General features: G+C 41.1%; 1 protein-coding gene across 1 annotated transcript in view; it reads right to left on the bottom strand.

The window, feature by feature from the left end:
- The window catches only part of GNAI1 (G protein subunit alpha i1), an 82,177-nt gene extending 69,270 nt beyond the window's left edge, over positions 1-12,907 (bottom strand). Inside the window, exon 1 of the mRNA XM_030933179.1 lies at positions 12,426-12,907. Within this exon, the coding sequence (XP_030789039.1) occupies positions 12,426-12,543 (118 nt within the window). The 5' untranslated portion in view covers positions 12,544-12,907. The remainder of the gene's footprint in view (positions 1-12,425) is intronic.
- Between the last annotated feature and the right edge of the window lie 11,648 nt (positions 12,908-24,555).

Genomic DNA, 24,555 nt, shown 5'->3' with positions numbered 1-24,555 from the left:
TTTATCACTAAACATGAAGGATAGTTTTCTAAGATCAAAACTCCCTTTTAAAAGTATGAAAATCACGTTGTATGCAACACCTACAGATCAGAAGAGCTGAAATGATAGAAAAGCAGCATGATTATTTCAGGTCCAATGACTGTAAACTTAATCAGAGTTGGCAACTATCTCAGTCAGTGAAGCCTGCTATAACAGAAAACTATACTGGGTGGCTTAAACAACAAACATCTATTTCTCATAGGTCAAGAAGCTCCTGGAGATCACATCAAGGGGCCAGAATGGTGTGTTTCTTGGTGAGGGCCCTCACTGAGTTATGTCTCACATGGTCACGTCTTGGTACAAGCAAGAGAGCTCCAGTGTCTTTTTTTTAAAACTAAAGACACTAATCTCATCATGAAGGACCAGCCCTCATGACCTAATCTAACCTTAATTACTTCCCAAAAGCCCCATCTCCAAATACTATCATTTTGGGGGTTAGGGTTTCCACATGTGAATTTCAGGGGAATACAAACATTCAGTCTGCACCAGCAACTATATTTATTTATGACAAAGGAGTTTTGTCACAAACATTACCAGAGGAAAACAGTCAGAAAAACATTATCATTGGGGCTCTTTCAGCCTGACCTGAATAATCGTATCATCAAAAGAACTCCACTTAAAAAACTCTTGCCAAATCATACAAGATTCATTATAACTAATTATAGTTTTTGGTCATTCCTAAGGAAGTGGATGTTTCCATGTAAGATGATACCAAATGGTTTCTCTCAAAATGCACTACTAAAACAAGTTTCTAGACTAACATTAAAAGAAGTTTAACTGTAAAACAGCAATAATAATAAGTGTGATAGATATATGTGTGTGCATGTACGTGTGAATATCTAAAACATGAATGTTTACTCTGTGCAAGGCACTGTTTTAAATACTTTACTGATAAAGTGATAGTTTTCATGAACGTGGCAAAGGCCAGATAAGAAGTGAGAAATGCTTATGAAATGGATAAATGGAAAAGAACCAGAGAAGATCACCTCCTCTAGGACTGTGAGATGGACTGGACTGTGGCTCAGCAATACAAGCACCCCGGGAGCCTGTGAGAAATGCAGAATCTCAGGCCCCACCCCAGACCTACTCAATGAGAATCTGCATTTTGAAAGTTTCAAAATTATTTCTATGCATAGTAAAGTTTAACTTTAAAAAGAACGAGCTCTAAAAAAATAAGGTCAGCACATGGATTGCAGCAAGGACATACAGTAGGAATAACTGTGGGAAAAAAACACAAAAACCTAACTTCAGAGCCAGACACAATAGAGAATGTAATATGAGAAATTCTTCAAAATTATTAAAGTGCTTTTTTTCTCTTTTGCATTTACATGAATAATGGGAGAAGAAGCAGACACTGGTGTCATCCAGACAAAAATGGAAGAGTACAAGTGGCTTACTTTCCTAGGCATCCTGTGGCACAGCCTGCAAGCTTGGGAGCTATAGGGCATTCAGTCAGGAGCAACTGCAGAAGGCAGATGGGGAAAAGAGAGGCAGAGTCAGACCGGTATCTTAATCTCCTCTCTGGGCCAAAGTTGAATTGTATGTCAGAGAAGATGAAGAAACTGCTAAAGGCAGGGGGCTCTGTTTGGGTTAAGAAAGTCTCCTAGGCAGCAACACATATTCAAGCAGTATGATGAATTGTGGCTAAGCAGAGGCAATGCCTGAGCTGACCTTTCCCCAACACCATGGGACCTCTGTACAATGTATGCAACATATAATTTTCCTGATGCCTGAGATAACCAGGGAAGGCAAAGCATTCGAAACAGCTGAGAACCTGGCTACCTCATACTGACTCTACAGGAAAGGGCTGCCTGGGGAAAACCAAATAAGAAGGCCACAGCATCCATGAGATGGAAAGGAAAGCTGCAGCCAACGCAGGGTGTACAGGATTCACACAGACAATATACTGCTTAATACATGTTCACAAATAAAAAATTACAAGAGGACACAATTTACTGCGAGGCAGAGTCAAGACACCAGAAATAACTGAAGCTCAAGAACTTCAAAAACAGTTTTTCAGGCCGGGCGCGGTGGCTCAAGCCTGTAATCTCAGTACTTTGGGAGGCCGAGACAGGCGGATCACGAGGTCAGGAGATCGAGACCATCCTGGCGAAAATGGTGACACCCCCGTCTCTACTAAAAGATACAAAAAAAAACTAGCCGGGCGAGGTGGCGGGCGCCTGTAGTCCCAGCTACTGGGGAGGCTGAGGCAGGAGAATGGCGTAAACCCGGGAGGCGGAGCTTGCAGTGAGCTGAGATCTGGCCACTGCACTCCAGCCTGGGCGACAGAGCGAGACTCTGTCTCAAAAAAAAAAGAAAAAAAAACAACAACAACAGTTTTTCAGACTATGAAATAGATACAGTATAATGAAAATGGCTTTGAAAAAGCCAGAAAATAAAGTAGAATAACGGATACTTTTTCAAGCTAAAGATGAGAAATGGTTTTTAGACATAGAAATTTCACCACTAAAATGTAAAGCTCAATATATCAATAGGCAGATTAGTTATTACCAACTGGATAAAAATGAACCTAGAAAATGTGTAAGTAGCACAAAAAGATAAAAACCACAAAGAAGTTACAAATAAGTTCAAATGAGAAGCCCGACCTTCATACAAAAGGAACTCCAGAAGGAGAGAAGTACACGGGAACAGACACCACATTACCTCTTTAAAAAGTATATAGATTGATATAGATTGATAAGGTTACACGACTGCCTATTTCTCAATACTTCTATATCAATCAGAAAGTCAATAATTTAAAGCTGAAAGTAATTCAAAGAGTGACTAGAAAGTAAAAAAGGAAAAATATGAATGCTGCCTATTTTTCTGAATATTCTGAAAAGTTTAAATTAGAAAACAACAGATTAAAAAGTACTTAAGGGGTGTATTACTTGGATTTTATCACTTTTAAAGCTAGGCATGACTTGAGACCAGTACACAGGAGTCTTTAAAGCAGTGTGAAGACGCTAGAGAATCAGGTGGATGGAAAAAGGTGCTGGAAGAGAGAGAGGACAAATGGATGGAGGCAAGTGCACAGTGTTGGTCTTGAATTAAAGGAGCACCATCTTATAGTCCCAGCAACTTTACTGACCAGCATTACTTTTTACAGTAACAAAATAACCCTTGCATACATTTCTTGATCTGATCGCTGATTAATGTGCTCAGTTTGTGAAAATGTAAGTGAGCTAGTACACATGGACCAATTTTAAGCTATACTGAAATAAATAATTCTTGGAATTAGATTAACTTTGAAACCATATAAGAAGGCAGTTTTCTTTTAAATCCTACTACATTATATTGATTTTAACTGTAGGTTTACTTACAAGTTCCATCCCTCTTTTGCTGTTCTTCCATGAAGAACAAAATTAGTAAGCCTTCAGCAGCAGCTGTCAAATAAGATGTATGTGCCCAAACAAGAAAAATACATAATATAGATTAGTTACTAGAAAAAATTCTGGACTGTACTTTAGTGAGGCAAGGGTAACAGGAGGAGTTTCATACAATTCAAGACATAAGTCTTAAGGAACTCCTTTTACAATTTGTTAAAAGGAACAAATACTATCACAGATTCAATGATTCACTGTTTCTCTATCAAGGTTACCACCACTTTTCAAGAGATGCTTCTCCTAAAAGTAAATCCATTATAATCCTGGAGTTCTATCAGGAATCTCTGAGTCAACAGTACAGAAAGTTGTCATAAATTCCTCTGAGAAATGGCACCATCTTTTGAATGAGCTCAACGTTTCATAATTTACACAAACAGCTTTATTTTCCAAAAAAAAAAAAAAAAAAAAAAAAGGCTTTGCAAGAAATCACTGCACTAATTCTAAAAATGGATAATAAAATGAAGAGAAAATTCCTTTTATAACATTTGTAAAGTCTTCTGATTACTTAGAGTGCATTCTCTATAGAATTCTTAACACAGCACAGATATTTACCTGGTCTAGTCCCAGTAAGGAAGCTGTTAAGATAAATCCAAGTCCCTCAAGGAAGTTATGGTGGGATTAGAAACTAATGTTTAAAACTGAATTTATACTTCCTGAAGTCTTCACTATATATACATATACATGTACACACATACAAACACACACACACACACATCCTTGCTAAGAAAAGCCAATAAAAATAATTTAATGTCTATGACCATAAATGGATGAAACTGCAAGGGAGGGCTGATTCCAGAGAGTTTCTAAAGTATTTATAATAACAGCCTATAATTATTAAGAACGTATGTACCATGTAGTATTCTAAGTACTTCAGATGCATTAGCTGACTTTGTCCCTAGCCCTGTGAAGTAGATATATTTATTATCCAGCATTTATAGAAGAAAAAACCAAAGCTTAAAAAATTTGGTAACTTGCCCAAGATCTCATGGGAAACCTTTTACCACCAGAGTTCGAAGTCAACTCCCCTTTCCTATCTGGAAAGTCTTTCTACAGAGCTAAATAAACCTTGGAGGGGAAAAAAATTCCTTAGACATGGAAAATGTTTGGAAACTAAATTGATACATAGCAAAGTCTCTTCTAAATTATAAGTTTTCATACAATACAAAGCTTATACCCAATCGGGGTTAAATAGTAGGTTCAGAAATACATGAAGGAAATTGACAGATTTATAATCAAAGTAGTATCTGAAAGGCAGACTACCTCCACCTCCGCCCCGCAAGATCAACAATGAAGTCCCAATACTGACACTCACCTCCCCGACCTAGTATCTATTTTATTCTTTTTCTTCCCCATTTAACATTATGAGGACTTATTTTTATGTATATATAGTACTTCCCCAAGTAGACTGTAAATTCTCTTGAGGATCTGGGAAGGCTAAAGCGTAACTGGACATGAAAAGCATAGAACACACTTTACAAATGTTACAGTGACCATTCTCACCACATGAGAACAAGCAAGACATAATGAAGAGACTGGTGGTGAGCTTCTGAGCAGCCTGCTGGCTCCTGAAAGCTGAGGTTTACTAGATTCACATCATCCAGTGTGAAATATATAGTTGTGAGTACATATTAAATGCCTCACTGCAATAGTGTACGCATTTTAAGAAAGCATCTAAATAACACGTGAAGCAGCAAGGCAACAATACTGTTAAAAACAAAGTTCCCAAAACATACAAATATGAAAATCACATTTCACTCTACCACTTATTTACCAAGAATCATATTTTTTTGATCACGTAACAAGATGGTACTCAAAATTAATTTGCTTTTTAGAACTGTGTTAGGAATAATGTAGTAGGTTTTCATTACTGTAATACAGCAAGATATATGTTGGGTCAAATTTCACTCAAAATACCCAAAGCACAAAGAATATGTACCAATTTTTCCCTTTAAAAGAAAACTAGTCAAAATTAATGTTCAACAATTTATCAATTCATTTAACCGACAATTATGAAACGGCTACTATGCACCATCCCATCAGGTGATAAGTCTGACAAGATTCATGTTCTGATGGGGCCAATGCCATAGAGAAAGGCAACAGACAATAAAAAATAAAAGTACAAGATGATTTCAGTATTACTAGGAAGGGAGAGGAAGGAAGACTAATTTAGACTGGATGATCAGGAAAAACGTCAATGAAGAAAAGGCAAAGAAGAGCTTTATTCTTTCACATTACCACTTGAGTAACACCATGGGTTCCATATGACATGTAAGAAACTGGTGCTTTTAGTGTTACCATGATAGTCACATAAATTATAAGGGACGGGAGAATGTAAAATTACAATCATTTTGCACTCTCAAAAGTTATATATATCAATGAAGATAATGGGAAGTGTGGTGCTGCTGTAACACCTAAAAATGCAGAAATGGGCAACAGGCAGAAGCTGAAAGAATTTTGAGAAGCATAACAGAAAAAGTCTAGGTGGCCTTGACATACTGTTAGTAGAAATACGATGTTAATGTCTCTCCCAGTGTGGGCTCAGAAGGAAGTGAGGAGCCTGGTAGATGAAACATTATCATCTTAGAAAACACGTGAATTATCATGAACACACTATTACTAGATGCATGAACCTTAAATCTGCTGCTGCTGAGGACTTGGATGGGAAGAAAGGTGAAACATGTTATTGAAAACTAGAGGAAGGGGGATCCTTGTTATATACTGGCAGAAAGCTTAGCTGAATTAAGTCCAGCCGTTATATTGAAAGCAGACCTTATAAGCTATGAACCTGGACACTAAGATGAAGAGATTTCCAAGCAAAGTATTGAAGATGTGGCCAGTTTTTTGTTTTTGTTTTTTCTTGCTGGTTACAGTAAAACGGGAGAGGAAAAAAGTGAAGTAAAAGAATATGAAATGAAATAATGCTGTCAGACCCTCATAATTCCACAGGCAAGAAACAGGCTGATAAGAGTAATAAGCAGCATACAGGTGCTACCACCCTTGATTAGAAAAGAAGGATGACTCCCAAGAGTGGAGAAGTTCAGTACCCAGAGGGTGGAGCAAAGGGTCACAGAGAACTATCCCCAGCCCTTGAAACCTAAAGGAGTTTTGAAAGTGCTCAAAACTCGTGACTCCTTTTTTCTTTCCATTTAATGATAACCTATGCCTGACTCACCATATTCTGGGAGCAGATAACTTGTTCGCTAGTTTCACAGGTCCACAAACAAAATTCATGATATGAATTTTGTCCCAGTATGGATTAAATTCAGAATCTCACCCATTCCTGAGTTAGATCAAGAGCCTGGTTGAGATTCTGCAGTCAGTTGTGGCTGTATTGGGTTGAGACTTTCGGAGTTGTTGGGAGAGGATGAATGCATTTTGCATGCAGGATGGACACCAACCTTTGGGAGCCAGAGGACTGACTGTGCTAGGCAAAATAATGGTCCCCAAAGATAAATACGTCCCAATCCACGAAACCTGTGAATATCATCACAGGGCAAAATGAGTTTTGCAGATGTGATCTTGAGATGGGGCTATTAACTTGGATTATGCGGGTGGGCCCAATGTAATTACAAGGCTCCTTCCAAGTGAAAAGGGGAGGCTGGAGAGTGATGCCACATGAGAAAGACTCCACCAGCTATTGTTGGCTTTGAGATGGAGAAGGTACCATGAGCCAATGAAAGCAGGCAGCCTCTGAAGAGGTTGAAAAAGGCAAGAGAATGGATTCTCCTCTAGAATCTCCAGAAGAAAAGAAGCCCTATAGACAACCTGACTTTAGCCCAGTGGAAACCCTTCTTGGACTTCTAACCTCCACAACTGGATGACAATAAATTTTGCGTTAAGTCACTACATTTATGGTAATGAACATTCCTTTTAAAATTATTTCTGCCCTATTTCCATTAAGGTTTTTAATTGGTACTAACAAGTTAGGTCACAAAGCAGTCCAAGCACTAAAAGATTAAGTAGAGCTGACCTTAGTTCATAAGACTCAACTGGAGTCCGGGATCTGAACTTCACCGTGTCAAACTCTGGGGAGTCATACATTGGTTAATGGCATGCCAGAACACGTGACCAAGAAATCTGTAAATACACTCAAGTACACTCAGGTCTTCCCGTGTGAATTTGCTGTACATAGAATTTTCCAAGGCAGTTAGAAACGTATTACAAAATAAAAATTAAGGTTGTGGTTGAATACACAATTTTTGTTTAAAAAATTACAGCAGTCTTTTTCAGGTTTAAATAATATCTATTAAATTCTGTAAGACAGGCATATTTCCTATCACTGAGACATTCAACAAGAGTCATACTTTTTATGCATCAGAAATTGGGGCCAAAAATAAAAATCAGAAAATGAGATCCACCTTTACAAAAAAAAAAAAAAAATTTGCAGGGCAAAATCCCATAATTGCAACATAGCAGACCCTCCTCCAGTGAATTTCCATTATCATTTTCACAACTTTAATTTATCAAATACAATGACTGTGAAAAGCTCTTATAAGTATGAAAAAAAATCTTAAACTAAACAATTTGATTTTAGATGCGATGTGTTCACTGTGGTCATCACATAATTTACTATTCCTTTTTTGTTTACATAATTTGGCTGGGCAGTTATTTGCTCTCATTGATAATGAAAACAGCAGAGCAAAAAGTTTACATTCCAGCAAGATAATTTTACATAATTAAGAAGTCATTTTACACATGATAAAATAGAAGGGTTGTTAAGAATTCAAAGAAAACCTACAAAAATTCTGCCTTTAAAGTGCTCACAGCAGTAGGAAAACAGGCTGGGCAGAAGGCTAACCACCACCAGAAATCAAGTGCAAATATGCTTTAACATATGCCAACAGTTTCTGTTTGGAGGAGAAGGGTGCCCTAAGGAAAAAGTATAAGGGTAGAGGGAAACCAAGTCTAAAAGATTTTATTCTGCAGGAAACGGAAAAGTCAACAAAGGTTTTTGAGTAAGGAAGCAGCATGAAACCTACAGTAGAAAGAATAGGCTAGAGAGAAATACAAGAAGCAGGAAAGCCTACTGAAATTAGGCTGCTAGAGGCAGAGAAGGAATTGAACTATGAATATGAAAATGAAAAACAGAAGGTACAGAAAAAATCACCAATTCCAAAATAAACTCTTAAACCACCTGTGGCTTCTTATTAAAGTAACTGCTAACACAAGGTACACCATGAGAGAGAAGCACACAACCCATACTGAAATACCAGGTCCATTTTATTCAAGGAAATGGGCTTTTTGACATCTAAGATCCTAAACCAGTTCTAAGAAAGTCAAAGCAATGAAAAATCGAAAGCCCTGCAATGCCAAAATTTCTCAACTAGGGGAAGTCACAGGGCAAGTTTAAAAGGAGTGAAGATTAAAGATGCAGCATCCCAAAGAGCTGGCCAGTGGTAGCAATAGAAAAATATCCACCAAACAGAAGAAATCCAATCCCTCAGCTCATTTTCTCCTAAACCTGGAATATTTAAACCAAGCTAAAGAAGGAGATAAGGGTGTCGAATTTTGTATATGAGGGTGAGTGGAGCGGAAGGAAGGATAGTGAGGTGGAATAAAGGAGAATACTGCTCAAAGCTTTGGAAGAGAAAATTAATTGATGATTATACAAATTTATTTGTATATCATCTCTTACATTCTCAAAACACATAAAACATTTAGTAAGTACTAAGTAGTACACTATAGTTACCTACTGAAATAAAGCATAAGCTTAATCTTAATGCCCTTAGAAGGATGATAAATTAAAACATTCTCAAAGATATAATAAAAAATAATTTCCTCAACAAGTAGACATTATTATATTAAAAAAATTTCATTATTACTTACTTCTTTAAAATAAGTTTCTGTATTAAGTATTGTCATCCTAATAAGCATAAAAACTAAACCAAAAAGACAAACAACCCAAACTCTGGCCTAATTTCCTTAGTGCCAATGATTAGACTAGGTCCTCTTCTTTTAAGGCCTAATTCACCGCTCAGTATATTGAAATACCTCTGATTTAAATCATATAGGCACTCAGTGCCAAAATCTTTACTAACAGTGTGCAAGTCTCATATCTAAATTACTCAGCCCCACTGTCTAAAATGACAAAACATTCCTTAAGAAAAAAACACAATATATTTACAGACTGTCTTTAACGTACTTTAGAGCTTTTACACCTTAAATTTAAAAAACATCATTTGATGAGAAAAATAGAATAAGTGAAAAGGAACAAGATCTAATGTAAATGGCTGTGACACTGGTTATACATTACCTAGACACGATTTTACATTTCTAGTTGATTCTGTTGCCGTGTTTTACATGGAATTATTTCAATGAGCTGTTTATACATATGCTTTAAGGATTCAAAAAAGAACCAAAGGTCACAATTCACTACTAAAGTCAAATTAGGAAAACAATGTCTTCAAACATTCCAAGAATTGAATTTCTGGAATAAGTAAGCCAGCATTCTGTTTACAGGACTAGGGTGCTGGAACTCTGGGCAAAAGGGTAGAGTAGACCGGGGATAAGACAGAGCAGAGTGCTGGGCCAGCAGGACAGCCAGGATTTCCAGAGAGGTAGGGAAAAGCAAAAGACCAAAGCTAGAAAAGACAGCCGAAAGAATTCAGTCACCCAGAGATTTCTAAAAACCATTCTTAAATATTTCTAATGGTGCTAGTACTGATTTAAAGAAATAAGAATTCTGGTCAGGCGAAGCGGCTCACGCCTGTAATCCCAGGACTTGGGGAGGCCGAGGCTGGCGGATCACCTGAGGTCAGGAGTTCGAGACAAGCCTGGCCAACATGGGAAAACCCGGTCTCTACTAAAAACACAAAATTAGCCAGGCATGGTGGCAGGCACCCGTAGTTCCAGCTACTCAGGAGGCTAAGGCAGGAGAATCGCTCGAACCAGGAGGCGAAGGTTGCAGTGAGCCGAGATCCGGCCACTGCACTCCAGCCTGGGCGACAGAGCAAGACTCCGTCTCAAAAAAAACCAAAAACGAAACAGAAATAAGGACTCCATAATTCCTTCTGAAAAATGAGGCCTCTGCTACATCTTTCTCTGAACTCACTATGATGACTGTAAAGATTCACCTTCTGATTCTATATTATACATTCAATTATATTTAAGTGTTAATCTAGAACAGTGGTCCTTAACTAAGGCTGTATTTTGCCCCCAGAGGACTTCTAGCAATATGTGGAAACGCTTTTGGAGCTCATAGTTTGGGGGACTGCTACTACCATCTAATGAGTGGAGGCCAAAGATGCTGCTGAACATCCTACAATGCACAAAAACAACCCGCACAACAAAGAATTCCCCGGCCCCAAATGCCAACCTGCTAAGGTTAAGACACACTGATCTCTTCTGAACACAAGCAAAAGCCTCCTCCTGGGACCTTTATTCTAGTCCATCCCTAACAGTCACCTAATTAAAGGACAAAACACCACGACCAGATGATTCATTTCTCAATTGCTTTAAACATGGTGGATGGCTGGCTCAAACTAAGAGTCACACAGAAATACAATGAAACAACGTATCACACCAGGAGAGCAAAAACTGCAAGAAAAAAACTTCTTAATCCTTTTATTTCATATCTATCTCACATTCAATTCACAAGAGAAGCAGTTACACTAACCTCCTCAAAACACAGTATTTCTTATTAATGTAAAAACTTAGGCAACAGCATTAACTGAGAAAGACTTATGTTGGGGGCGAGAGGGTGAAAAAAGCCACGCAGGTCTTTAAAATGCAAAGTTATTTCACAGTTTACTTGCAAAATGACTCAGATCATTATTACTTTTAGTCATGCCAACTTTGCTGCTCCCAAGCCTACTAGTAATGGAGAAAAAAAACCACCATTTTTTCTGCAGTCATTAAACCAATGAAACAGAAGCTTACTGAAAACAGGTTTGTGCAACATTTCTTTTTTATTATAACTGGTATAAAAATAAAAGCAGTCCTTGCAAATGCAAATGAACATTCTGAGAAATTTTTCATCTAAATACCTAGAGTGTGAGAAGAAAACATGCAAACAAAAGAAAACCCTAACTCACAAATCTTAACCCGTGAATATTTTCCTACTGCTTCCCTCAATGAAAACCCTGGTTTACTCCTTTTTATTTTCTTCCCCGTCAAACATTTGGAAAAGACCTCCACGTAGCGTTTCACGAACAGAACAGTGCGAAGAACAAATAAAAGCCTTGCGTGTATCTTCCAAATCTCATTCATCAGAAACGGTGGCAGCGGAGGGAGAACCCTGTTGTCTGGCGTGACCCTCTCGCTCCTTTCACAGCAGTTTTCACCACTCGAGTATCTGCCTTGCCTACTACTAAAGCAAAGCTTCCCAACCCCACTTGGGTGGCTTCCATGCCCCCACAGCAAGAAAAATCACGCATCCAGCGCAGCCTTTCCCCAGCGCAGGCGGAATGTAATCGATGCTCCTTGACCACTTAAGGAGTCGCCATAGGAAGTTAACAGGAAAGACATTTCAGCCCCATCTCAGAGACCCCACAAAAGGTGCACTGATTTCACCAAACGTGGCACTCTGGGCATGAGAAAATCACAGTCGAAACACAACCCACACCTCACACGAAGAAGGGTTTTCCGGGAGGGGGCTGGGGACGGCGGGCGGGGGGGGGGCGGTTATTTTCTAGCCGCGAATGCCCCTTCGTCTTTGTAATGTTGAGCTAAAACTTCAAAGCAAGGGGTTTCCACAGGACCCGCCGCCTCGGACTCGCGCCTGGGCTCTCTGCTGTGTCGCCGAAGGCATCCGAGTGAAGTGACGCGCCCGCCCCACCGCGGGGAGTCCTCGCCCGCCGAGGCGGAGGGAGGCCGGGTAGCCGGAGAGGAGGACCCGCCTCGGCCCCGCACCGCCAGACACAGCTCCCGCTCAGAAGCCTCCTCGGGCGCTTCCTCCCCTTCCCTCCGGGTTTCCAAACGCAGAGGGCCGCGCAGCGGTCTCCGCGGAGCGCCGCGCCCGGTCCCCCGCCGACCCGGGGTCCCCGACCCGGCCGCCCTTACCAAGCAGCAGCAGCTTGACCTCGCGCGCCGCCTTCTCGCCGTCCTCGCGGAGGTTGCGGTCGATCATCTTACTCCGCTCCACCGCCGCCTTGTCCTCGGCGCTCAGCGTGCAGCCCATGTTGCCGAGAGCGAGAGCCTGCCGCCGCTCCCTCCGCGCCCGAGTGCGGGCTCCAAGCACAGGGGAATCCTTTCTCTCTCGGAGCGGGCGTTCGAACGCCTCCCGACGGGGGCCACGCCACCCCCACCACTTCCTAAGAGGAGTCGAGAGAGACGCCGTCCGCAGAGGGGCAGACAGCAACGGGCGGCTGTTCCTCACGGCCAGGCTCTGCTTCCCGGTCCGGCTCAGCGCCCCCAAGTCCCCGGTTTGGGGTTTTGAAGCTCTGGGTACAACCGCTGCTGCCCTCCCGCCGGTGGCCGAGCCGCAGCCTCGCCAAGCCCAGCCGAGCTCGGCCTCCGCGCGCCGCCGCGGCCCCGCCCCTGCCCGCCCCTCCCACCACCCCGCGACCACTCCCCTGCCCGCCCCTCCCGCCACCCCGCGACCACTCCCCTGCCCGCCCCTCCCGCCACCCCGCGACCACTCCCCTGCCCGCCCCTCCCGCCACCCCGCGACCACTCCCCTGCCCGCCCCTCCCGCCACCCCGCGACCACTCCCAGAGCGCGCGCCCGCGCACGTGCCCTTGGACAGCGCCCCCCCGGAGGGGCGCGCGCGCCCCCCGGCCCACTGCCCCGGCGCCGCGACACCCCCGAGGGCCCGGCGCCCCCTGGCAGCGTCCCCGGAGCACGACACTGCCCCGCGGGCCTGTGGCCTTCTGCCCTGGGCGGGAGTGGGGTAATTTCTTTCCGTTTACTCACACCGAGGGAGCTGTGCGTACCTGCCCCTTCGGGTGGGGGTGGGAGAGCTGCCAAAGTTGCCGAAAAAAGCCAGTTCTGGGCGTTTGAGCATGCCCAGCGCCGGCAGCCACGCAAGGCTTTTCAAAATGCAAATCCCTGTCGGCTGGCTTTCAGGGCCGTGGGAAACAGGGAGCTGGGGAAGGAATGGAGCCTGGTGAAACCAGAGATGGGCGCAGTGGAGAACAGGAAAGTCGGAGGAGGAGACTAGGAAAGGGCAGCAAGGTCAACTTTCTTCCTACCTTTTGCTTCTCTTTCCTTCTTCCTATTCCTCTCTCCTTCTTTCCATTCTCAGGTTTTTCACAAGAACTCATTTTGAAGGATTTCCTTGTAACCTAAAAAAATGGGAGACAAATAATCAAAAAGTACTTTTAAATGATAAGAGCAATAAAACACACCCACAACAAGCCAATCTCCACATCATAGCAGATCTCCTCTAGAGCAGCACATAAGCTTCCATGCCAAATTTTGAGCCAATATTTATTACCGTGTTTGTAACTCCTGTACCACTGGGCATGTCATTTTTACAGGCCTTAGCTTCTTTGCCCATAAAATGAGGAGTGCATTTATGGTGCTATGGCCCCATCCTTCCAGCTGTAACTGATCGGCCCGAGATAAGTTCCTATGGCCTGCAGGAGGCATTACTACTCATCACCCAATGAATGAGCAGTGGCTTAAGATCTCATCTCTCCCTGTCAATTGCACTACACCTTTCCCCTACAGATATCACAGGAAGCGTTAACTGATTAGAAAATGGGACTGGTAGCAAGGAAAAACATCTTCCTTGATGTATTAAAAATTGGGAAATGCCCCCTGGTTTTCATCTGGAAATCTTATTATCTAAAAATCATTTGGGAAAACTGGGCTTGAGTTTTCTAAGGTGAGGCTGAACTGATGATACAAGCAGAATAGCTTTCGAGTAGGTCACTGAGACCACGCTTGTGAGCTAGCAGAGACTCTGAGTTACCTCCTTATGGGACATGTCCTTTCCTGTTCTCCTATGGGAGTCACACCACCTGCTGGGCTGATGAGATGCAATTTCAAGATCTGCCTCAACTATAATCTTTTGTAATATAACAACAAAAAGGAACAATCTTTAAATGTACTTACCTTCTACAGTGTAATTCTTGGCACTCTAAATGCTAATGTGTATCAGAACTCTGGAATTAAACTTAAGGAAATTAAATTTCAACATACTGTGTATTAACCATTCTTGATTATCTTTTATGGTGAGTCTTTCCTATTAAGTTTGGACCAGAGTGTGGAACCAACAGTTTCAGCAAAAGAAGCAGCAGTGGTGGCTGAATATTGGTAGAAATTACTACAAAACTTGTTTTGGAGAAATGAAGGTATAACAGAAGTTTGTCAAATAGGTGACGTTACTTCTGTCCTTTGAAGTTAGTCAAATAGGTGAGTTAAAATGTAATACATAAATGAATAAGAACAGCAAATTAGATTTATACGTAGCAAAATTCCTAAAAGGATGCAGAGTAATGAACTGATCAGTATGGGGGGAAATTCTAAGATAAGAAAGTTTTGAAAAAAAAGTGTGAAGGAGGTGATAACGGGATATTGGTGGGGAGTTTAAAGAAGTATTAGTTCAGGCTGCCCTAAAAATACCATAAGCTGAGTGGCTGAAACAATAGGAATATATTTCTCACCGTTCTGGAGGCTGGTAAATCTAAGATTAAGGTGCCAGTTGATTCAGTTCCTCAGTGAGGATTCTGCTGCGGCCTTGCAGATGGCCTCTTTCTTGCTGTGTCCTCACGTGGCAGAGCAAGAACAAGAGAGAGCTTGAAAGCATTCTAGTCTCTCCTCTTCTTATAAAGGCCCCATCTTAAAGGCCCCACTCTAAAGACCTCATCCAAATCTAATTACCTCCCAAACGTTCCAACTCCAAATACCATCGTATTGTGGGTTAGGGCTTTGGAGACATTCAGGCCATAGTAGAGTATATTTTCTTTGAGGGGAGTAACCAGCTAAACAGTTAATAGGCAAGATACATGAAAGAGAAAACAATGGTTTTATAATTGTAAGTAGTTTGGCTGTGAAGAATGATAGGATGTGTGGGACGAAGTTGATGTAAAGAATGATGAGATGTATGGGACAAAGTTGGAAGACAGCTTTAAATGCTAAGGTGAAGAGTTGGACTTGATACAGTGGGTACTAAGTGCTAGTACAGTGGGTACTTAGTACTAGTACTAAGTGGATACTAATGTAAATTCTCTCCTGAGTTGGGTAGTACATGTTAAAAAACAAAAAAATTTTAAAAACCCTCTTACCACTACATGCAAAACAAATGGGTTACCAGCAAGTGAAATGTGTTAGTAATCCAAATGTGAGGTGGTGAGAGTCACTCAAGCTAATAACTTACATAATTATGATGTTGCAAAATATGATTCAACAACCTTGTCAAGGAGGAGGTAGAGCAGATATTATTTATTTATCTATTTTATACAGAGTGAAATTGAAATTATAGAGGTTAAAGCACTCTACTTCGGAGTTTCACTCTTGTTGCCCAGGCTGGAGTACAGTGGCACGATCTCAGCTCACCGCAACCTTGTCTCCCAGGTTCAAGCTTTTTTGAGATATAAGTCATATGCCATAGAATTCGCCTAAAGTATACACTTCAGTGGCTTTCAGTGTATTCACAGAGTTGTGCAACCATGATTACAATCAATTGTAGAATATTTTCATCACCACAAAAAGAAGCTCTGCAGTCCTTAGCCATTATCTCCAATCCTTTATCTTTCCCCAGTCCTGGAAAACCACTAATCTAATTTCTGTCTCTTTCGATTTGCCTATTCTGACATTTTATAAAAAAGGAATCATATAGTATATAGTATTTTGTGACTGGCTGCCTTCAGTTAGCATAAAGTTTTCAGGGTTCATCCATGTAGCATCCACCAGTACTTCATTTCTTCTTATTTCTGAATAATACTGAACATTATATCTTAAGAGAGTTAGAGACATATGTTAAGAGACAAATTAGAGCACATCCTGCTGAGAGCCTCAGGTTTCAAAGTAGCTACAAACTATGTAATAAGGAATAATTGAAGAAATTGGGGATATGTAATGTAGGAATGAGAGATACAAATGACTGAAGAGATGTCATAAATCAAAAGGAGTAGACTTTTTTAGCTGGCTTCAAGGTAGTGTTGAAAGCTGTAGCAAACAAAATTTTGCCTTGCTATGTTGTGAATGGGAGCCTTACCATATGGAATTAAGAAGTAAACATGGAGAATGCAGAAGCTGAGTAAGGAGACTTTTTCAAGAACCTTAACCACGGAGAGGGGTTGACACATGGGATGGTAGTTGAAGAGGTAGGTATGGAATTTGTTTCATTTCACTTGTAACTCTTCTCAAATATTATTCAACTGAGAAAAAAAGGATTGCTATTGATATGGTTTCACTGTGCCTGCATCTAAATCTCAGGTTGAATTGTACTCCCCATACGTCAAGGGTGGGACCAGGTGGAGATAACTGAATCATGAGGTCAAATTCCCCCATACTGTTCTCCCGAGTGAATAAGTCTCATGAGAGCTAATGGTTTTATAGGTAGGAGTTTTTCTGCACAAGCTTTCTTGCCTGCTGCCATGTAAGACATGACTTTGCTCCTCCTTTGCCTTCTGCCATCATTGTGAGGCCTCCCTAGCCATGCTGAACTGTGAGACAATTAAACCTCTTTCCTTTATAAATTACCCAGTCTTTGGTATGTCTTTATTAGCAGCATAAGAACAGACTACAACAGTTATGGAACAAAGGAAAAAACATGGCCACCGTACTTTCTGACCGCCACTTCAGACGTTTTCATCTCACCCTCTGTTACATTATTACCATCAATTCTTCAGTCCCACAGAGACCTTCCGTCTACCAACCATATGCCTTTTCTCTTTCTGTCATGCCCTACATCTGCTAATGTCTCTCCTTGTGCAACTTATATCCCATCTTCCATCAGGATAATTATTCATTTGCAGTATCCTCAAAACACTCCCACCATTGTATTCAACAGGAAAAACCTCAAATCTGGTTAAATCTACTCTGCCTATGTATGACTACACCTGTTCAGCTGAGCTTGACCGGAGGAAAACACAGTAACCAACAACTCCATCTTTCTGTTTGCTTGGACGAAATACTTGGAGTTATCCTAGATTCTTTTTTTTTTTTTTTTTTTTTTTTTTTTTTTTGAGACGGAGTCTTGCTGTCACCCAGGCTGGAGTGCAGTGGCCGAATCTCAGCTCACTGCAAGCTCCGCCTCCTGGGTTTACGCCATTCTCCTGCCTCAGCCTCCCGAGTAGCTGGGACTACAGGCACCCGCCACGTCGCCCGGCTAGTTTTTTTTTTTTTTTTTGTATTTTTTAGTAGAGATGGGGTTTCACCGTGTTAGCGAGGATGGTCTCAATCTCCTGATCTTGTGATCTGCCCGTCTCGGCCTCCCAAAGTGCTGGGATTACAGGCTTGAGCCACCGCGCCCGGCCCTAGATTCTTTCCTTTTCCACAAGCCTTGGTTATTCAATTTGTTAGGAAATCCTACTAACTTTGTCTTCAAATATAATCAGAATTTGGCCAAATATCGCCATCTTTACTGATAGACACTAGAGATATTTATGAAATATTAACCAGCTTTCTGCTTCCTCTACTTCTACCTTGATCTCTTACTGTTTCCCACCTAGCAGCCAGATGCATCCTTTTAAAATGTCAGGGAGAACTATCCATTCACTTTCCATCTCACTTAGAGGAAAATCTCATCTAAAATCCTTATGATGGCATACAACGACTTGCCATTTTTTTACCATGTGCCTCCCCCATAGTGTTTTCTGCCATTCTCCTTGTTGTCTGGTTCAGGCTCACTGACCTCCAGACTGTTCTTTGAACTTGCCAAACACACTCCATCATTGGCCTTGGCATTTATGCTCCCCCTGCCTGGAACACTCTTGGGCCAGGTATCTGCTTGACTCACTCCTTTATTTCATTCAAATCTCTGTTCAAATGTCATCTTATCAGAGAGAGATCTTTCCTGATTACTCAACAACCATTCTTTATTCCCTTATTACGCACTATAATTTGTTTATATATCTTATCACATAGCACATATATGTTTGTGATTATCTGTTTGTTACCTGTCTTCTCTCCCTTGAATATACATGCTAAAGGGCAGAGACTTTCTCTTTCTTGCTTACTGTTTTATGTCCAAAACCTAGAACAGTAAAACTCACAGTAATTGAATAAAGAGGAACTGCTGGATCTAAAGCATAAATCTAGCCTTCTAAATCCATTAATTCATTTATTCAACAATATTAACTGAAGATCTATTATAAGCCAGGTACTGTTCTTAGCACTGGGAATAAGGTGATGAATAAGACAGATTACATTGACGAGGAGATGGTAGCAGTGGTAAGAGGGAGACATTAAATATATACATAAGTGGATCAATTTAATTGGATAAAATAAAAATAGTCATAAATGCTATAAAAGTAATCAACCAGTGTTTTACAAGAGAGTTCAGGTCTTCTGAGGAGCAGACATCAAGACAGAATTAGATAAACAATAGATTGGGAGAAGATACTGTGAAGGATAAGAGAGAGTGGGAGCAGGAGTAGCTGGGGAGCACTTGGAATGGGATGCAGCTCTGACACCTGGACAAGGAGAGAAGGAAAGAGGGAGTTTGGGACAGGTTATGGTGCAGCTCGAAGAAAGTCTTGGCCAACCTGATGAGATCTCTGCCCCAGATCCCAGTCCTGAGTAGATATTGTTCATTAGAGGAGTCCTGCACTGGGCAGAAGTGGTGAAGTGGGCTGGGTCTAGTACCCCTACCTTACTCAGTCATAGGCTCAGGGTAGCCTCAGAAGAGAAAGCCTCAGGTCTAAGTGTGAACACTTGCAATGGATCTAAAGATGGGGCAGTTGGAGGCTATCAGCCAACTATGCTACTGTAAAGGGTCATCTGAATGGTGCACCTTCATGGCCACAACAAGGAGTTACTCTGAGGGAAAGATTAGGTACTTTCAACTGAACATTCATGAAGATTACTCTAATGAGATGACACGTTTGAGCAGAGAACCAGATGACTAGAAGGAACCATGGTTGGAGGAAGAGGATTCCAGTGCCTTTCAATGGTGAGTACAAGGGCAACAGCCCTAGGGTAGAATGTAAGTTGACTTAATCAAGGAACTCAAAGGTTAGTTTGACTAAAGTGGAGAAGAGAGGGGTAGGAGATCAGGGAGGTGAGGGATGCAAGGTAGGCAGGAACTAGATGCTATAGAGCTGTGTAGGCCATTCAGGTGGAGGGAATTTATTCTACATTGGAATTTGTAAGCCTCAGTTTCTTCTTCAACACTGGAGATATTAGAAGTGTTGTGTTAAGTAAGATAACTCATACCACAGTTCCAGGCACATCATGTGCTCATAATTATAGTGCATTTTTCTTTCTGTTTTGTCAGATCCAAGAGTAAGAACAAAATAGGAAAGAGAAATAGATTAAGGTGACAGAGACAGTTGAGGACTTTGAGGGCCAGAAGGAGGGATGTAGTTAAGATCCAAAGAGGAGAAATTGCCATCAAATTCATGATGCATCCATTTGTATCTTGATGGGCAACAATAACATTTTGTTCATATTTTGTGATTCCTATCTGCCTTGTGTTTTCATGGTTCTCAAGCTTCCTGTTTTTCTTTTTAAGAATAAAATCCTAAGAATGAGGACATGTCTTCCCCTGCCCCAGTGTTTGTTTGCCGTACCAAAATTTCAAATATGCTGTTCTAATAGAGGATCAAGCAAACCTTGGGCCAAGCTTGAAGCATAGGCTAGCTTCTCAAGAAAAGAGCTACCTGGCTTTATTAAAGCCTATGAGTTTATTTACTACATTGGCTTTAAAAATAGCTATCTTGACACCTCCCCCTCTGTTTATGCTTCCTGCTGGCTCAGCTGTTTTTCTTTCACTGTAGCTCTTTGTTTAAGCTGTGAGGCTGACGTGTGTCTCTTGTTCAGCTCAGCAGGAACTGCAACAGAAGGGTTGACAGAGGACTGGGAGTAGGAGGCAGGCCAAAGGGATTCAGGGAAGCACTGAGTGCCTTTCTGTTCTAATTACTATCAGTGGCATGATTATTCCAAATAATTGTATTAAAGGGTTTAGCAAACATGTTGCATATCAGTAGTTTATTAGACCACATATGGAGTAGGGGCTAAAAGGAATAAAATATGTTTTAAGTTTTTAAGAAATTATCCCTTTGTAAGAGTTCAGGGGCCAGGTGCATTGGCTCATACCTGTAGTCTCAGCACTTTGTGAGGCCAAGGCAGGAAGATCTATTTAGCCCAGGAGTTCAAGACCAGCATGGGCAACATTGTGAGACCCTGACTCTACAAAAAAGTTAAAAATAAGCCAGAGATGGTGGCATGCACCTGTGGTCCCAGCCACTTGGGAGGCTGAGGTGGGAGGATTGCTTGAGCGTGGGAGGTCGAGGCTTCAGGGAGCTGTAATTGCACCACTGCACTCCAGCCTTGCACCAGTGCACTCCACTTTGGTCTACAGAGTGAGACCCTGTCTCAGACAAAAACAAAACAAAATGAAACAAAAAGAATTCAGGGCCATTGAATGGGGGAAAATATTACACAGGAGGAGCTTTAAGACATGCAATTATCCAGATCTTCCATATACTCATCTATAACATTATACAAAGTGGAGAGTCAGGCAGCCAAGTGCTCAAGATCAGATCCTAAATCTCTGAGAAAAGTGACTGGGAAAAAATGTATGTAATGAAAGAAAATCTTTGGTCACCTCTCCTGTGCCTGGCTTATCTTTACCCCCTTTGTTCCCAGCTCACTGCTACTCTAACACTGAAGAAGATACATTAAAAATTCCGTAGGCAGAAGTTTCAGACATGGAATGAGCCTCAGAACATTAACTTTATCTTAAAAGCAATGTTCTGCTCTCCGTGCTTTACTTGCCTATCTATTTCCAATCTCCGGGTTATAGGCAGAACCTCGCAGGAGCTTCTTTTTTCAATTCAATGCACTTGGATGGGTTAATGGGTTCAGGACCTGCCTGAGTTAAATGTTGTTTTTCACAGGCAAGCCTGAGCACACGGGCTCACCAACTTTTAATTTGTGTTAACTGGAAAGTGCTGCTTAGCTCTCAAGCTTCAGCTGTAAATTCAACCTCATTCTCTTACCAAGGCACTTCTTTGGATATCTGGGGCTGCACAGCTATTGATAAAGTGGTGCTTTAATTCACAAAGTGCTCCTGTCCCCTTTCTAAACAGTTCTGTGTTAGTCCACTCTGGCTGCTGTAACAAATACCTTAGACTGAGAAACTTACATACAACAGAAATTTCTTGCTCATAGTTCTGAAGGCTTGAAAGTATAAGATCAAGATGCCAGCAGATTCACCATCTGGCAAGGGCTCATTCCTCATAATTGATGGCTTCTATGTGTCCTCTCATGGTAGAAGGGGCAACCAGGCTTCCCCAGGCCTCTTTTATGAGAAACTACTCCATGCATGAGGCTCTATGTTCATCACTTAATCACCTCCCAAAGGCTGTCCCTCATAATGCTATTGAATTGGGGATTAGGTTTCAACATATACATTTTGCAGGGACACAGACATTCAGAATACAGCCTTCTCATTGGGAACTTTTGGATGAGGGAGAATGTTTAGGCTGGCAGAGCACTTTGCAGGCATTTCTTGATCTTAGAAAGGAAAATTTTAAATGATTTTCCTGGATTATATGGTAATTCTGTATTTAACTTTTTGAGGAATTACCAAGCTGTTTTCTAAAGTGCTATACCATTCAGTTCCCACCATCAGTGTATGAATATTAATATGGTTAGTTGCGGATTCATAATTAGTTACTTCTGGTGCTGAATCTAGGTCAGAATTTGTGTCACTGCGATTTCAAAAAGTACCAAAAAACAAACAAACATAAACCAAAAAAAAAAAAAAAAAAAAAAACCCAGGATGCTGTGGATTTCATGGTCCTCCTATTCCTTTTTTTTTCTTCTCATAATTTTAAGATTCCCGTTGGTCAAGGCCAGATGCAGTGGCTCATGCCTCTAATCCCAGCACTTTGGGAGGCCGAGGCAGGTGGATCACTTGAGGTTGGGAGTTCGAGACCAGTCTGACCAACATGGAGAAACCCCGTCTCTACTAAAAATACAAAAAAAATTAGCTGGGTGTGGTGATGCATGCCTGTAATCCCAGCTACTCAGGAGGCTGAGGCAGGAGGATCACTTGAACCTGGGAGGCAGAGGTTGCGGTGAGCCAAGATCACACCATTGCACTCCAGTCTGGGCAACAAGAGTGAAACTCCATCTCAAAAAATAAAACAAATAAATAAATAAAAATTTTAAAAAATTCACTTTGGTCAAATGATTCTTACTCATAAGCAAAAGGGTATTACCTATCATAATGCTAATTACAGAGCATGAATTCAACACATATATATTAAATGAATGGAAGAATGACTAAAAGGTAATCTTAGTGGTTTCACTAAAAGTATTAAGAGCATTTCATTTAAAGAAATGTGTTCTTGATTCTTTCCACTAAGGTATGCTACTATTGTCCTGTCCCTATCGTAACATTTGACGGAAGTTCAGTGTAATAACCTGAGTCCAGTGATAAGACATACAGATTTTAGTTCGGCTCCAAGACTAATTTGCTATAAGACATTCCGTAAACAATTGTCTTCAGTTTCCTTATCTGTCAAACAGTAATGATATCTGTCTTAATTACTTGGCAAGTTATTGGAGGGAGCATAAGAGATAATGCGTTTATAACTCAGAGTCAGTTGCTGCCTCCCTGCCCTTGACATCTTTGGTGGTATATGCTGTGCCTCCACTTCTCCTTTAACACACTTTCCCTCCATTCCACATCACTTCAGGCCAGACGTACTTAATTTAGACACACACGCACACACACACACATACACACACTCTTACTTAATTCTGATAATGTCCGCAGAATGAACAAATAATTCATATTGCACAAAAACAACTAAAAATCACATCTTGAATATTTTTCTTCTTGGAGAGTTTGTGTAGGGTAGAGGTGATAAAGGTGAAGGGGTGGGGGCCACCGTACCACTCGGGAGATTTTTACAAGTTCCTTGCCTCATGCCACTTTGACACACCACATTTCTTGGGCTCTTTGCCTCCCAGTCTCCTCCTCCTTTTCTTTTTTCTCCCCAATCCTCTTAAGAGCAAAATCCAATGACTTTCATTTTCTAAAGCAGAGCACCCCAAGCTGCTCTTCTGTTCTTGGGACTCAGCTGGCACCTACGCCCTCCAGATCTCTCTTCTCTTTCAAATGGCTTACTGAAGTATCTTTTTTCCCCTTTCAACAAAAATAGTTCCATCCCTCAGAGAAATTCTGTTTCTATCTGTTAAGATAATACAATGTCTCATTTCATTCACATGTGAAAGTGCTTTGGAAAGTTAAAGAGAATAGTGGATACCTAAGGGATTCAACAACCTTTTTTTCTGGAGGAAAAAGAAATAAAAGGTCTGTAATATATTGGAGAATAGCAGTATTCACCCAACAGCCATTTTAAAAATCTTATTCTTGATCATTCATCACAATTTATATAACTGAAGGTGGGCACATAATCAAAGCATAACCAGATTCCCAGTGAATTTGTAGTTGGAAATTACATAGAGATTGGTGTCTCGAAGTGGTTGGATCTGGAAAATACATGCTCTGCATATGCAAGCAGCCAAATTTTTACTCGAGGATAGGTAGAGGAAATATATCTTTAGATATTAGAAATAATATTTCAGATAAACCGAGAACAAATACAAGAGAAGAGAGGAAAGGTAACTGGTTCCAGTTCTTTCCTGAGATCTTGATGTGCTCCTAGTTTCAGATACCAGAATGCTATTGAATCCTTATAATGCAGTCCTCTCTCCAGTTTTTGCCCCCTCTTAAGCTAGTTTGAGTTGATTTCTATTGATTGCAATCATAAAATTCCTAATACAAGACATAGTTACAAAATGAGGACTTGTTATTGTTATTGCTGTTAAAATTGTTCTGGGTTTCCAGAAATGGTATCTCTCTCTCTCTCTCTCTTTTTTTTTTCCAAAATGTATTTATATGTTTTACCTCATTTGATTCTCATTGCAATCTTGTGAGGTTTTATTTCCTCACAGGATTTATTTTCCCCAAATTATAAATGAGGAAATTGACTTCCAGAAAAATTAATTGGCAGATCCTTGGTTACATAATATGTGGCAGGGCTGGAAGAAGGCAGACCTT

Source organism: Rhinopithecus roxellana, chromosome 6, assembly GCF_007565055.1.
Source record: "Rhinopithecus roxellana isolate Shanxi Qingling chromosome 6, ASM756505v1, whole genome shotgun sequence".
Lineage (NCBI taxonomy): Eukaryota > Metazoa > Chordata > Mammalia > Primates > Cercopithecidae > Rhinopithecus > Rhinopithecus roxellana.
Note: the sequence above shows the minus strand (reverse complement) of the source record. Positions and strands in the feature narration are given on the sequence as shown.